This window comes from Coturnix japonica, chromosome 1 (assembly GCF_054131305.1).
Source record: "Coturnix japonica strain WE chromosome 1, WE-NBRP24, whole genome shotgun sequence".
In the NCBI taxonomy this organism is placed as follows: Eukaryota; Metazoa; Chordata; class Aves; order Galliformes; family Phasianidae; genus Coturnix; species Coturnix japonica.
The window spans coordinates 176,563,396-176,577,971 of record NC_140663.1 but is presented as its reverse complement, the minus strand read 5'-3'; the positions used below and the strand labels follow the sequence as shown (position 1 = coordinate 176,577,971).

The window sequence follows — 14,576 nt, the reverse complement described above, 5'->3', positions numbered from 1 at the left end:
TCAGTTTTTAAAATGTAAATCACTGTTGCTCGTTACCTTTTAGTAAAGCTAGAGTTGTCACATGCCTCTACTTTCTAACCATTGCCTGTAAAGTGAGCTTGCAAGCTCGCAGTATGAAGTAAGGAACCTTATCTGCCCCTACAAATGCTTTGCTATAGAGTTCATGCTGGTGGAGGAGATGGTCATGAATGCCTAAAGATTTGTGGGCAGTGTGCAGGTGAAGCTGGAGGACACGGTGACCTGGTAACAGCCATCTTTTGCCTGTACCTCAAGATCTAGGCAGAACATAGTTTCCTAATCGTAAAGAGTCTGATGCCAGTTAACACTTATGCAGAGCAGCTGGGAATCTCAAGCAAAACGTCATATGCTGTAACACAAAAGCATCAGTGTTTACAGTAAGTTTACCTGGGCAGTCACAAAGACTGCTTTACTTGATGATGTCTAACTTTAGGATACTGCAAAACAGAGGAGTAGGGAACTGCAAAGGTCCTGTTCTATCACCAGGGCACTGCTCCTGATTCTCAGTATCTCTGAATAAATTTTACTTGTACCTGCCTTGCCTTCAAAGACACTTCCAGGGGTAACTACGATGCAAGCTAAGACAGAAAACATAGAAGTAAGGTTTTATGAAAAGATTGCTTTGCTACATGTAAATAAGTAAGAAAAAAAATCCAACCCAAAAGACAACTACGGCAATAACAAAGTGTACAGTTACAGTGTTATGGAACACGATCTGTTCAATTAAAATGACTTTGCAAAGTAAGGGCAGCGTATAATAAGCACACATGTATTGTGAAACTGCTGTAGAACTGTCTACAATTCCCAATTCCATTTTTTGCTGATGCCTCACTGCTTACACGTATGTGAAATAGTGGGTAGAAAATGACTCTTCGTAGATTCCTTAGGGAAACAAGGGAGCTTTAGAGCGCTGGAAATTATTGAATATTAAGCCTACTTTGGGATAACACCTATTGTTATTCTATATTAGGAACTGCTGCCTGGAACAGATCCAGTAAAGAGATTTATTTTCATCCTTTCAGATTAATTTGGATGTTTCTGGCAACACTGAGATTTGCAGCGTTTCACATAGAACAGAGTGCATGGGGAACACGATAGCTGCACCCAGAATCATTAAGTGGTTCTGGTCCTCTACTTCTTTACAGCAGAACTTTGGCAGCCAGACAAGCAGTTAAAACATTTCTATAGCCAGACAGAAAAAGCACTACAGGAGATAGAAAGCAACACACCACTTTCAAAAGGAGCAATAGAGCATTCTAACAAAAAACTTTGTGTATGGGAAAAGGAAAGAACTTGTATAAGCTTTAGACAAGCACCATTTACACAAAATACTATCAATTAAGGAGAATCCACTTTCACTAAAATATGAGTATTTCAACAGGGACACTTAAAAGAATTGAAACAAACGTATTGCTCTATTACAGAGTATTCCAAAAAGCCAGGTCAAAACAAGGCAAATACCTCAACTGCACCTTGGGAACACATACTGTCCTGTACTGATAGGATATTTAAGATGACAATTCCCTTGGTCTCAAAGATCTGTTAAAAAATGGAACCAAAGTTTATCCTCAGTGAGTATTTGTCTCAGCTTCAGTTATTTTATTGATCTCTGGCCTGCTCTAGCAGTAATATTCTCTTTGATATTGCATTATTGGATTCTCCTTCAGTTCTTTCCTCTGTCTCTACCTTCAGCAGATGGGAGCCACTATATTTTCAATAAATGGTTTCTTCCACACAGTTTGAGGGCTACCTATCATCACCACCTGCTACCTCTTTGCTCCAATGGATCTTGCAAAGCCATCACTGTTCAGATTTCCTCCTACAGGTTCTCAAGTGATGTGCTGACATCAAAAAGAAGCGAGGCGTTCTGCAGCAAAGGAACAATTCAAGTAGCCTTAGCAGGGAGCTTCTGATTGATTACAATATAGGCATTGCTGTGAAAGGCAGAGCGATGATCAAGCACAGCAAGCAATCAAGGCATATGGAGCCAGCTAATTAGCAAAGCTAGTTACAATTTGGCTCCACAAGTCCCTTTAGTAGCTAAGCAGGGTGTTTTACTGCATTTCTCTTCTTCCATCTATCTCTGTACACCAGTCAAAAAGATCCCATTTACATAGTCAGAGAGTCTTCAGCACTTTTGTCAATCAGAGGGCACTGGGGATCAGTTTTCCTTCTCTGACTATGCACATAAGCTTGCACTTGAGCAACAGACCTTGCCAGCTAAAGTGCAGTTTCTGTGGTCTCTGTCTCATCAGTAATGAAAAGCAAACAGTAGCAGCCCACTGGTGTACCCACCCAGCTTCTTTAAACAGCAAACAAGCCTGCAGTAATAATTACAGCTCAGAAACAAAAGTTAGGTGGAACCAATTTGCTTTACAAGACATCACAAGAAGACTCAGGGAGCTCAACCAGTCTGCTATGCAGTGAGGATTCCAACAATTGAAATAAGTCACTTTGCTGGGCTTTTTTTTTTCTTCTTAAAGCATTCCTGATAGAGGACCAGTACAATGCTCACCTCATATTGCTGTGTTTACTAGAAGTGACAAACATTCCCAGGACAGAAAATCATTTTCTCCCAAGCTCCTGTCCTTTCTTTCCCCTCCATTATTTATTAAGATGGTAATTCAGATGTTTTTAAAGATTTTCTGTCTGAATTCTAACTTGTTTTTAATATATCCTTTTCAGAAGAACAAGCTATTACTGACTATTACAAGTTATTACATTTACTGGCTGAGACAGCAACTGCAAGAACAGGAAAGCATGCCATACATCAAAAAGAAATAGCAGCAGAAGAAATGGTAACCCTTTTTATAAGTAATTCTTAACTACACCAATGTAAATAAAACCTCCTGAATACATTTAAGATGTACATAACCATTTTAATAACTAGATTTACTAGAACTAAAGAGTTGTAGGGGCTGTTTTTTTCCAAATTTATTGTTTGCCTGTGGTCACATTGGGAGTTGCATTTACCACCGTCTCTAAAGTCATTCAGTTCTCTGTTGCTGGGGTTTTCCTCCACTGGAAAGAAAATACATAGAAGCACAATTGTAAGTTAAATAACTGGCATGCATCGGGATAACTACAAAACTTTTCAGCCATTCAAGTTAAAGCTGTTTCCACCTGTCACGGCTTCAGTTCATCAAAACTTCCACAATTCAGAAGGCTGTGTTTAAAACTATTTCAAAATGCTTTAGAAAACCTTCAGCAGAACATACAGAACATTCATTACCACACCATTCTTTCTGTGTCTTAAGACAAGGTTACTCAATAGGATCACAAAACAAAACAAACACAACCAAACTAAAAGGTACTTTACAAAAGTATATACATTCTCAAAGAGGCTTTACTAATAAATTCAATACTGTGTAAAAAGCAATTCACATTTTATTTTAGATTGCAATAAACTGTACAAAAATGTTTTATTCTCGCCAAAAATAACAGCAATATTTTCAATCTTACTTCTAGACAAACAACGAACTCTTATTTTAATCTTTCCTGGGTGAGTTCACAAGTAAACAGACAATAAGATTCACGGGGGTTTTTTGTGTCAAACAGACTTATGTTGTTCTGGAATAAATCCTAATGGTTTTACTGTCTTTAGGGCATTTCAGCACTCCTGCCATGCTTGTTAAAAGCCTGAAGTTGTGTGTCTCACACAAAGGAATGTAAACAGTCAAGAGATTAAACAGGTTGACTCTTCCAGTGAAACCTTAAACGTATCTTTGTACCACAAACATTCACTTTACACCAAGAACAGTCCACAGCATGAGGCCTGTGCAATTGCTGAATTCATTCTCCAAAATGCCAACTGAATGGCCATCAGTTAAAGACAAATTCAAAACGCATGAAGTCAAATTCTCAGTAACAGAACAGAAATGGATTATACCCTTTTTAACACTTTCAGCTTTTTCTTAACCTATTTCATGAGCAAATATTGTAACAGCCCCATCAGATCTACAATCATCACAACGTACTTCTTCCAAGATGCAGCAAGCAAGCACCCAGTTAAGTCAATCAGATGCAGAAAGCACCTCTGCAAAGACCATGGGCTTATTTTCAGACTTGTTTTTGTTCACATAGGATATTTAATACAGACTAACAAAACATAATGTGGGTTATTGACCACAGCTTCCTAAATCTGAGACCAAAAATGGAAATACAATTGCGGTGATTATTTATTTCACATTTCCAGGTCTTTTTTTTCCTCCCTCCCCCACCTCCATTGCAAGATAACTAGCAAAAAGCTGTTTAATCAGACTGGTAAGAGCTTAAAAAAATAATTAAGCACTTTCTGTTACTTCGGAGTTGTTCGAGGGAAGAAAGTCTGCTTGAAATTCCACTTTACCTGGATAGAGTTTAATGTAGGTGTCCACCATTAAGTCTAAGTCATGTTTTATATCAATGTTTATGTTCAGCAAAGCTAGGTTGCTCGACCTTTGCTCTGTCATGGTGTTTTTCAGGTATGCCTTTAAACGCTTTCGTCCTATTTCGTATTTCTCATTCTCCACTTTCATCACTGGAAGAATGCACAAGACTTTAAGCAGTGCATATACATTAGGGAAATACTTTATGTCTGGCAAGTGAAGTGCTTCATAAATAGTAGCTGGAAGTTCAATATCCTTTCCTCTGTGCTTCCACTTGATTCTCCAACAATGAAGCTCAGCAGAAAGCGTGTCTGGATTAGGTAAGTCATTTTTGTACATGTCAGCATGATGTTCCTCAGATGTATTGAATTTGAGCTGACCCATGACCGAAGGCACTAAAGATAAACACTTCAGAGCTTTTAAATGTTGTTCTGAGAATATATCTTTTAATTCTTGAATTATATGTTCCACTGTGGGGACGCTAAGAATTTCCTTATAGTAATTTTCTGACGTTAACTCAGCGTCCAAGTTATCCTGTTGCGACCTGCGATATTTTCCAGGGAGTTTAATTTGTACATCCAGTTTTGCAGCCAAATTTGTTGCTTCCTCAAACCAAAACTCATGGTAAACTTCAATATTCTCCATCACTTCATTCAGAGAATGCAATACTGCTGTTAGGCTGCTAGCTGCAAAGAATACATCTGATGTCTGTCCCTGCAGATTTTTCCCAAAAGCTCTCGTAAAAGACAGAACGTTTTTCAGAATTACAATAGTGACGATGAAGTCAAAATCTGTTAATGCACTTGAAAGTACAAATGCTCGACCAGCAATAAAGTTGTTCCACCTGACAGAGGAATCGTTGCTTACCGCGTCCAAACACAGCACTAAAGCTTGCATGAGATCCACCAAAACCTCAAAAGTATCATGCCTGCCTGTCCACTGAGAACGGCAGATCTCCTTCAGCTCGTTACCTTTCTCCTCATTGTTCTGAAAAAGAGCAGAAATTGTTTTGTCCAGTTCCACCAGTAATTGTGGAGATCGACTAAAAAGACAGCGAACTTCTTCGATTGTTCCTAGGGCCATGGAAACACCAACGACGGGAACTGACTTTGCCAACCATATATTTAAGGCACAAGAGGAACACAGCGTATACACAGCCTGTGGATACTTCTCCAAGAGTCTTGTAGCCACAACTTTCATTTTAGAAGCAAATCCACTGGAGACGATGTAGGCTTGACCCCGACAATATTCCATGTTCAGACCCCACTTTTCAGTAATAGTCGTATGAAACTTGACAGCTAATATTTCAGGATCAGCCTCGTAAGGTAAAAACCCTATGAATTCTTCTCTCAGATTATGAGAATCATCAACAAATCTCACCAGGACTGGCAAATGTTCCTCTCCTGCTATGTCTACTACTTCATCAGTGACAATAGAAAAGAAGTGCGAGTCTCTTACTTCCCTCAGTGTTTCTTCTCTAACACAGCTCTCACAGATCTCAAGCATTTGTTTCTGCTGCGTTTTTGAACAATACTCAAGATTGACTGCAGTCATCTCAAACCGTTTCCTTAGAACTTCATCTCCAGCATTGATTCTGTATTCCAGCAGAGCCTGAAAGTTATCTGAAGTATAAATACCTTCTGGAAGCTCATCCGCATTATGGCTCTCCAAGGGGATATTTTGTTTACCCATGAGGATCAAAATTTCAAACAACGACTTAAGGTAATCCTTGTTTTCTCTTTCTTCCAGAGTTAAAGGAACATATTTTTCCTCTTGCTGCTCCCCACCTTCCTCTGAGACAGTGGTTTGTGCACTGCTTTCATTCAGTTCTTGAGTTGCCTGTTCCCGTTCAAAAGCTTCATTAACTACAAAATACAAAATATTGTAAGTGTTAAGACAACTAAAATGTAACATTTGCTTCCCTCTACTATCTCTATTACCGTTAAGTTACTGGAATCCAGAGAAGAATGTTTCCAGTTTTAAAGTGACTGACTACTTTGGAATGAGCTTAGATGAGCTAACCGAATCAAGCACCAACTAAATTATCCTCCTGAACAAATAAATAACTTTACAGTTATGTGCCCTACAGTTCCTCATCAGCCTTAGTAAACAAAGTCTTTATAACTGATTATTTTGCCCACTTACTCTTTTGCTGCTTCAGTGTTCTTATTTCATCTTCACTCTTAAAAAAAAAAAAAAGATATATTGATGTTATTGTCTACCACATGACCCCCTTTAAAATACTGAAATATATCAAGGTCAGATGCAAATATTGCAGACAAAACCATTTTCAGAGTGTTAACACCTACCAAAAAGGTGATGGTCAAAGAGAAGGAGGCTCTTGAGGTAGTTTATTGCTGTCACAACACATATCTACTAATTACAAAAGAATGATTTGCTACTACTGCTAAGGTTCCCATACATACATCAGGATTTTGATCAATCTGCATTTTACAAGTATGAGTAAATCAACTACATTAAAGAATTCCATTCTACTACAAACACATACTGATAGCAGTAGCCTTCAATTATTTCCTAATTTTCTGTTAACAAACACTTATCAAATGCACTTAGAAATTGTTGTACTCTGATGTATAAACACACTTTAGGAGTTAAATTCATTTTAATTTTCAATACACTAAAATCCACAGAGACCGAAAGACACAAAGCGTCATGAAGGAGCCACTGACAAGTTACAGTTCCAACAAGAAATTGCCTGACCTTGCTTTTACACATGGATTGTATTTGTAGAGCTTTGAAGGATGTCTGAATTACAGAAGTGGCTCAGATGAACAGTCAACACAGCACAAGGTTTGCAGGGTTGCAGCTATAAGGTGTTTTTCAGTTAGCACTGCACTAACAAGTAAGAGGAAGCAATAAACTTCCCTTGGAAGACACAATCAGCACTCGTTTTCCAGATTATTTATTAAACATCTCTTGGTAGATAAAACTTCAGTGTAACATTTGGGTTTTAACTTATAATTAATAATATTATATTCAAATAGCAGTATAGAAACTGAAAACACCAAAGTGCTAATTGTCATTAGACATCTCATATAAAATTTCACACAAACTTACTTGCTTTTATAATTTTAACATTAAAGCAAAGCCAAAACAAACTTACTTTACAAACTTACCAGCTCTTTTATCCGTTTTCTATGTCTGCTGTGGGGATTGTTCAGATGACTTGTAAGATCAAATATAGTTGGCACAGCATTATCTCTTAAAACTGTTCTGTAAGGGCTCTGTAAAAAGACATCTAGATTAGTGTTGCCTGTGAGAAGGAATCAAAGTCTCTGAAATCTTGTGTTTTTGGGGAGGAAAACTTTGGTTTCTGAAACTTCATGGGTTTTGAGCTTTAATTGACCATGTCTGGACATGTCATTGGACCTAAGGTTTAAAACAGAGTTTCATGAAGCTTCAGGGCACATCCAGAATTACTTCTAATGTGCATTTTCTGGTTTGTTTCTGAAATGCTGCCTAAACAAAGACCCTGTCACGTGTACTACCACTAGGAGCTCCTAGTCTGACCTGCTTGTTTTAATTATTCTACATAATGAGAAAACCAACTTTGCCTATTTCAGTCTAGAAATCAAAAGTTGGTTCAAAGCCACAAATCTATCATTTCCTACTGCTAAGTAAACTGTTAAAAGAAATAAAAATCAGTATCATCTTAATGAAGTAACAGACTTCTATTCTTCACGCTAACAGGAAAATGTACCATGATTTTTGCTGGACAGAAAAAAGCAGGAACCAAAAGCCTGATAGATACACAGAATGTTTAAACCTCTTGGCCATAGCTGAGTGCAACTGAACTGAATGACAACATGTACACACTTCAGTAACAGCACATTAATGATTTTAAATAATTAGAGATATGCAAACATATGTTCTTACACCCCATAAATGTAAATAATATTGTAACACATAGAAACAGTAAACGAAATGAACACTGTTTTGCATGAGGAAAGATCTTATGCAGGAGATCAAAGATTAAATGCAGCAATTTGATTGAACAGAATCTTAATCACATTCTGCAAGGTGCAATAAACCAATGTTTGGTTTTACTTACACTTCTACATATCATAGAGGTCTCGAAATGTTTAGCGCACAGCCTGTAGTGCTTGTTGAGTTGATCTGGAGTTTTATCTTCTAAATCTGCCCTTCGACAATTCTCTACCCATCTCTGACACCTGTATGGAAGCAGAAAATGTTAGCTAACTTTAAGTTCTAACAACATGCCCTACAGTTTGAAGCCTGGCTCAGAACCAGTGTGCAGTGAGCCCTGCCCTTCACGGAAGGCTATAAAGAATCATAAGGACTTTCAAAGATCTGCTTTGAGCCATTTGCTTACCATTCAGTATCACCAAGGAATCGCTACTGTCAATAATTGATGTAAATTAGACAGCATGTATTTCCCTCGATGAGGTCTACGCAACCACACTTCAGCAGCACGCAGCATCCAGTAAAACTCATCTAACTGTGTAATGAGGTTACACAAGTTCCTATCTGTCCTGGGCCAAAGCCCTCCCCAAACAAACTGAAGAAAGCCAGACAGCTACACTACCAAGAATTACAATGCTACCAAAGTAATCCTACAACAAAAAACCAGAAGGAACTTTCACGACACTATCAATAACTTCTTTGACAGCACATCACTTTGCTATGCACTTCTCAGCTTTTCAACTTGGATTCATATTGGCTATCACAAAGCCTGATGAGTATCCTGATAGTGAATGGAGAAGGCTTCGGTCCAGAGGGATGTTCAGAACAAGAGCCTGACCTTACCTGCATCTCTCCACTGATTCAGGAAGACGAACACTGAGCCAAGTCGAAGCTCCTTGCTTTATGATAGCTACTCTGAATCACCTCCTGGCAAACACAGGAGCAAACTGGTTGCAGCAATGTCTATAGCACATATACAGGAGCTGGCATATAGTTGTCAAGGCAAAGTCAGCCCAAATCCCTCTATCTCCAATGTCACTGCCATCCAGAGAACGAGTTAAATACATACTAGTTGAAGCCTCTGAAAGAAGCCTTGGCACAAAGAGCCTGAATTTGTGGATCCTGATCAGGCACGGGCACCAAGATCCTCACCCTACTGGAGCATAAGATCTGTAACCAGAGCCCCAGACATCTATGGAACTTCAGTGGCAAAGGCTGGAGCGTTGGTGTTCTGTCAGGTGACCACACAACTAAAGGGAGATGGTAAATGTTACAAGGTTGGACTCAAACATGCAAACTTTGAGTTCCCTAGGTCCTTTCCAGCAGGTCTGTGCTCCATCCTTACACCCCCTAACTTGTACTGATAGTGAGGGTTGCCATGAACCAGGTGCAGACTTGCAATTGGACTTATTGAACTTCATGAGGTTCTCCTGGGCCCACTGTTCAGCCTGCCCAGGTCTCTCTGGATGGCATCCCATCCCTCGGACATGTCAAATGCTCAGTGTCATCCGCCAACTGCTGAGGGTGCACTCAATCCCTCTGTTGATGTCACCAATGGAGATGTTAAAGTGCACTGATCCCGATCACCATTTTAAGCCACTGACCACCATTGATCCTGCAACCAGTTCCTTGTCCATCGAACAATCCATGTATCAGATCCATATCTTTCTAACCTGGGGAGAAGGATGTTATGGGGGATTGTGTCAGAGGTCTTACCAAAGTCCAGGTAGATTACATCAGAGTCTCTTCCCTTGTCCATTGTCACAGATAGGTCATCATAAAATGCCACTAGGTTGGTCAGGCAGAATCTGCCCTTGGAGAAGCCAACCTGGTTATCCTTTACCTTCCATATGCCTTAGCACAGCTTCCAGGAGAATCTCCTCCATGATCTGGCACAGGGGTGAAGCTGACAGGTTGATTTCTACATCTAAACACACGTCTTATTTCTCACAGCATTCTACGTGGCCTAAATCACTCATGCAATTGTTGCTTTACAAGCGCATAGACTCTTCTGGGCACTTGAATACCTTATCACTTCTGCTGTTGCTCAGGATGCTCTACCATCAACCACTAATTCACTGGCAGCTGCTTGCCAGAGAGGCCACAAGTCTCTGGATGCAGTAATCCAGATGGGGTCTCATGAGGGCAGGTAGAGAGAGACAATGAGCTCCCTTTCTCCATTTGCCACCCCTCTTTTGATGCAGCCCTGGGTATGGTTGGCATCCTGGGCTTCAAACCACACTCTGTTTAATGTGACCCAGTGCACTGTTATCCCTCTTGGCCACAAGAGTACACTGCTGGCTCATGGACGACCTGTCATCCACCACGATCCCTATGTCCTTCTCTGCAGGGATGTTCTCAATGAGTTCTTCTCCTGAGGATGTACTACATCATCTTTGTCACTGACAGTGACACTGAACAGCACCAATCCCAAGACAGACCTTTAGAGGACACCACTCATGACCAGGCTCTACCCAGACACAGAGCCATTTACAACAACCTTTTGATCGTGACCACCCAACCAATTCTTCATCCATCCAACTATCTGGGCACTGAGCCATCTGGCCATTTACCAAATGAGACTGAGACACCGGAGGGACCCCCTGACCCAACTCTGCCACAGCATCAGCATCCAGGAGACACCCCAGGTACCCCATGACCCAACCCTACCACAGCATCAGCATCCAGAGGGGTTTTGAAGGAGGATGCTTCAGAACCTCTCTAACCCTCTTGGCATGGAAAGGGCTGCTGGTGAGCATGAGACACCTGTAAAAGCAAGGCAGCAAAGCATCCTCAGAGCCAAGCAACCCTTCACAGTCAAGTCCATTCACAGGGACACTCTCACAGTCCCTTACAGCCCCTCAGAGCCAGGCACACCCTCATTCACGTTCCTATTCCATCCAACCCCCCCCATACACACTCCTATGTTCCCTCTCCCCCCACCCCAAAGATTTAGGGGTGCAATGAGCCTCCACCTCGACGCATGCGCATCAACGGCCCGTAGGGTCCCACAGAACCCCGCCCCTCGGGCACCACAGAGCCAAGAGAAGAAGCGGGGGGGGCTCCGTAACAGCCGAATCTTCCCTCCTAAACGAGGAGGAGCACGGAATAAGGAGGAAGAAAGGAACCAGCCGGGATGTCAGGCCGGGTTTTGAGGGGAGAAACTAGGCCTAATGGCCTGTTTCCCTCCTCCTCCCTTATCGTTCTCAGGTTGGTTGGGCTCTCACCTGACCGGGTCCCTTGGGAAGCGGAAGAAAGCCAGGTCGGACTGCGTGCTCTTGCGGGTACAATTAGGGGCCGCGCAGAAGTTCGGCATGGCCCACCCCCCCTCCCTCAAATCGGAGGGGCTGCCCCTTTAAATCCGCCGGGCCGCAGAGAAGGGGAGGGGGGGGAGGAAGAGGAGGCCGGGGGGAAGGGAGGGAGGAGGGGTAATGGGGGGGGAAAGCGGCTCCACAGTGCTGTGAGCGGCCGGGAGGATTCACCGCCACCCGCCGCCGGGAACAAGGGCCGCCTCCTTCCCACAGTGCGCTAGGCCCGGCCGTGAGGAACCCGGATGTGCGGTGCGCATGCGCGCTGCTCGTGTGTTAGCGAGAGAGCGGGAGCGCGGCGCGCATGCGCAAAGCTATGTTAATATTGTTAATGGCTGTTCCTTTAAGGGGCCTGTGAGGCTGGTGGTGTGTGTGAGGAAATAAGCCATTAATAACTAATTTATTAGTGTATTATCAGTGTTAGGAAGGTGAATCTTCACAAGACAGTGGGCCAAGGGAGAAAGTACACCAAGCAGAATGATAAAGGGCTGAAATACTTTCTATTATACTTACTATACTTACTATTTTGTGGTAGGAAGGTTGTTGTACTCTGAGGAGAAATGTTGGGCCCTGAAATTTATCTCATAGATACAAATGAACTGTTAAGATAGCCAAAGTGATAGTAAGAATTGTGATAATTTGTAATAGGAATTGTAATAAATTGATAGTAAGAAGCCCACTTAAATAGCATCTGTGTGCTACTGACCATATTTAGCCTGAAAACAAGCCCTGGTAACAGAATAAAGCCATAACTTGACTGTATTTAGCCTGAAAACAAGCCTCAGTTACAGAATAAGGCCATAACCTGACTGTATTTAACAGAATAAGGCCATAATCTGACTGTATTAAGCCTGAAAACAAGCCTCAGTTACAGAATAAGGCCATAACCTGACTGTATTTAACAGAATAAGGTCATAACCTGACTGTATTCAGCCTGAAAACAAGCCTCAGTTACAGAATAAGGCCATAACCTGACTGTATTTAGCCTGAAAACAAGCCTCAGTTACAGAATAAGGCCATAATCTGACTGTATTTAGCCTGAAAATAAGCCTCAGTTACAGAATAAGGCCATAATCTGACTGTATTTAGCCTGAAAACAAGCCTCAGTTACAGAATAAGGCCATAACCTGACTGTATTTAGCCTGAAAACAAGCCTCAGTTACAGAATAAGGCCATAATCTGACTGTATTTAGCCTGAAAACAAGCCTCAGTTACAGAATAAGGCCATAACCTGACTGTATTTAGCCTGTAAACAAGCCTCAGTTACAGAATAAGGCCATAACCTCCTTCTCTTGTGTATTGTTTAGGTCTTCAGGAAGGCGTTAATACAGACTGTATGGATGTTGAAGTAAACCAAGAGCTGGGCAATGAGTGTTGAGAAGTAATGGGAACAAGGAGCAAACCTGCTCTGAAGACTTCATCTTTCTCATTGGCATAACCAGAATTGAGCTTAGAAAACAAAGAGTAAGAATCTGAATGGTTAGAGTCAGTGGTCTGAGTCAATGATGTCAAGCAAGAGTTGTTCAAGGGCAGTAATACCCCTCTGCTTTGGACATCTCTTAGAGAGGTTTAATGACACACACAGAACCCTGACAGGTGGGATTTTGGAAGCCCGAGCTGAAGAAATGAAAGTAAATGTCTTTCCAAAGCAATTTATAGGTTTGTTTGTTTGTTTAATTCATTTGGTTCCTTTTGGATGGGCTGAAAACTTTTATGTTTGTTTGTTAGATATGGAAGCCTCTTTATAAAGTGCCCTTAAAAATGGGATTCTCAAAGCGTATCTCATTTGGACTAATAGCGTGAGTTTAAGTGATGTTAATTCTTTACCAGAACTTTGGCTCTGCCATTTAGCTCTATTCATTCTTCCTGAGTAGTTTCAGCTGATGCTGAAGATGTGTTTAGCTGCATCTAATTGCTCTCATTGTCTAGACAATCATCAACATTCATATCTGGTGAACTGTTGAAGGGAATTAATCAGATCAGAAATAGCTTTTTTTTTGTTCTTAAATATACAAATTTATATAGATTATGTTTTAACTCAGGTGAATTTGTTGTTTGATTTGCTTTGCAGATTGCATAAATGTTCATGCTGATGTAGGGAAACACACATGAGAGAAGGATCGTTTTCAATCACAGTAGTGGTTTAACAGCATGAACATGTAATAATAGTTTGAAGCTTCCTATTTTACAACACTTTTAAAGCCTTTTTCAGTGTGGAAAAAAAATGACTCTTCTCCCTTAACTAGTAATGGCAGCACTCATATACTTTATCCAGGATTAAAGGGCCTCTTTTTCCCTTCAGAATTGATCCATCAAACAAGGGAATTGCGTGTAGGAATACATAAGACTCCAAAAAGCCAAACCAGAAGACTACAATGGTATACAAAATAAATTGACCATGGCATATATTTCCTAATGACAACTTCTGATCAAAGTATCACCATACAAGAATGTTACAGCTGTTGTTTTACTCTTTGTTTTTTAACTATCCTCTGAGTTATTCAAATATAGTTCACAACAGCCTCATCTGTATACTGTTTCCATTGAATACTGTATCAGTAGGGTTATGCTGATAGTCTGTATCATCTGGATAAATTATTAAAGGAATTGTGTGTGTTCACATGGATTTTTAATTGCTTTATTTCACCGCTGCTAAGGTCAGTTGATCTCTAGGTAGGGCTTTATGTAAGCTTGCAAAATAATCTCTTTAATGTGCTTCTGGAAATGAATGGGATGTCTCTTTCACAGGGTTAAAAGCTTAAATATGCTTTTATTTTCCAATAGCATTCAGAAATGATTGTGGTGTTCTACATGTTTCATGTTAGCAAAATGTAAGAGTTCGTTTGCAAGAGAGTATTTAAAGTCTAATATCCTTTAATGATTTTATGTCGTGTGGTCTGTTGCAAATCATGTGGCCACGCTGTTGTTGGGTTAACTG

At 40.7% G+C, this 14,576-nt stretch overlaps 1 protein-coding gene and 1 long non-coding RNA gene across 5 annotated transcripts; one reads left to right on the top strand and one right to left on the bottom strand.

The window, feature by feature from the left end:
* Positions 1-3,387: 3,387 nt before the first annotated feature.
* On the bottom strand, positions 3,388-11,872 carry THAP12 (THAP domain containing 12). 3 transcript variants are annotated; one of them, XM_015852483.3, is made up of 5 exons: positions 11,558-11,872; positions 8,458-8,578; positions 7,523-7,630; positions 6,531-6,567; positions 3,388-6,250 (listed from the first exon to the last, which is right to left on the bottom strand). In XM_015852483.3, the coding sequence occupies exons 1-5, from the start codon at positions 11,644-11,646 to the stop codon at positions 4,302-4,304; spliced, it is 2,304 nt and encodes a 767-aa protein (XP_015707969.1). In that variant the 5' UTR covers positions 11,647-11,872; the 3' UTR covers positions 3,388-4,301. The 3 variants fall into 3 exon arrangements, with proteins under 3 accessions (XP_015707969.1, XP_085366088.1, XP_085366095.1); XM_085509962.1 differs by lacking the exon at positions 6,531-6,567; XM_085509969.1 differs by lacking the exons at positions 8,458-8,578; positions 11,558-11,872 and having other exon boundaries at positions 7,510-7,630.
* LOC146762902 (uncharacterized) lies at positions 11,367-14,258 on the top strand. 2 transcript variants are annotated; one of them, XR_014932195.1, is made up of 3 exons: positions 11,367-11,540; positions 12,946-13,102; positions 13,941-14,258. It is a non-coding gene; the product is annotated as an uncharacterized LOC146762902 (long non-coding RNA). The 2 variants fall into 2 exon arrangements; XR_014932196.1 differs by having other exon boundaries at positions 11,367-11,592.
* The last annotated feature ends 318 nt before the right edge of the window (positions 14,259-14,576 follow it).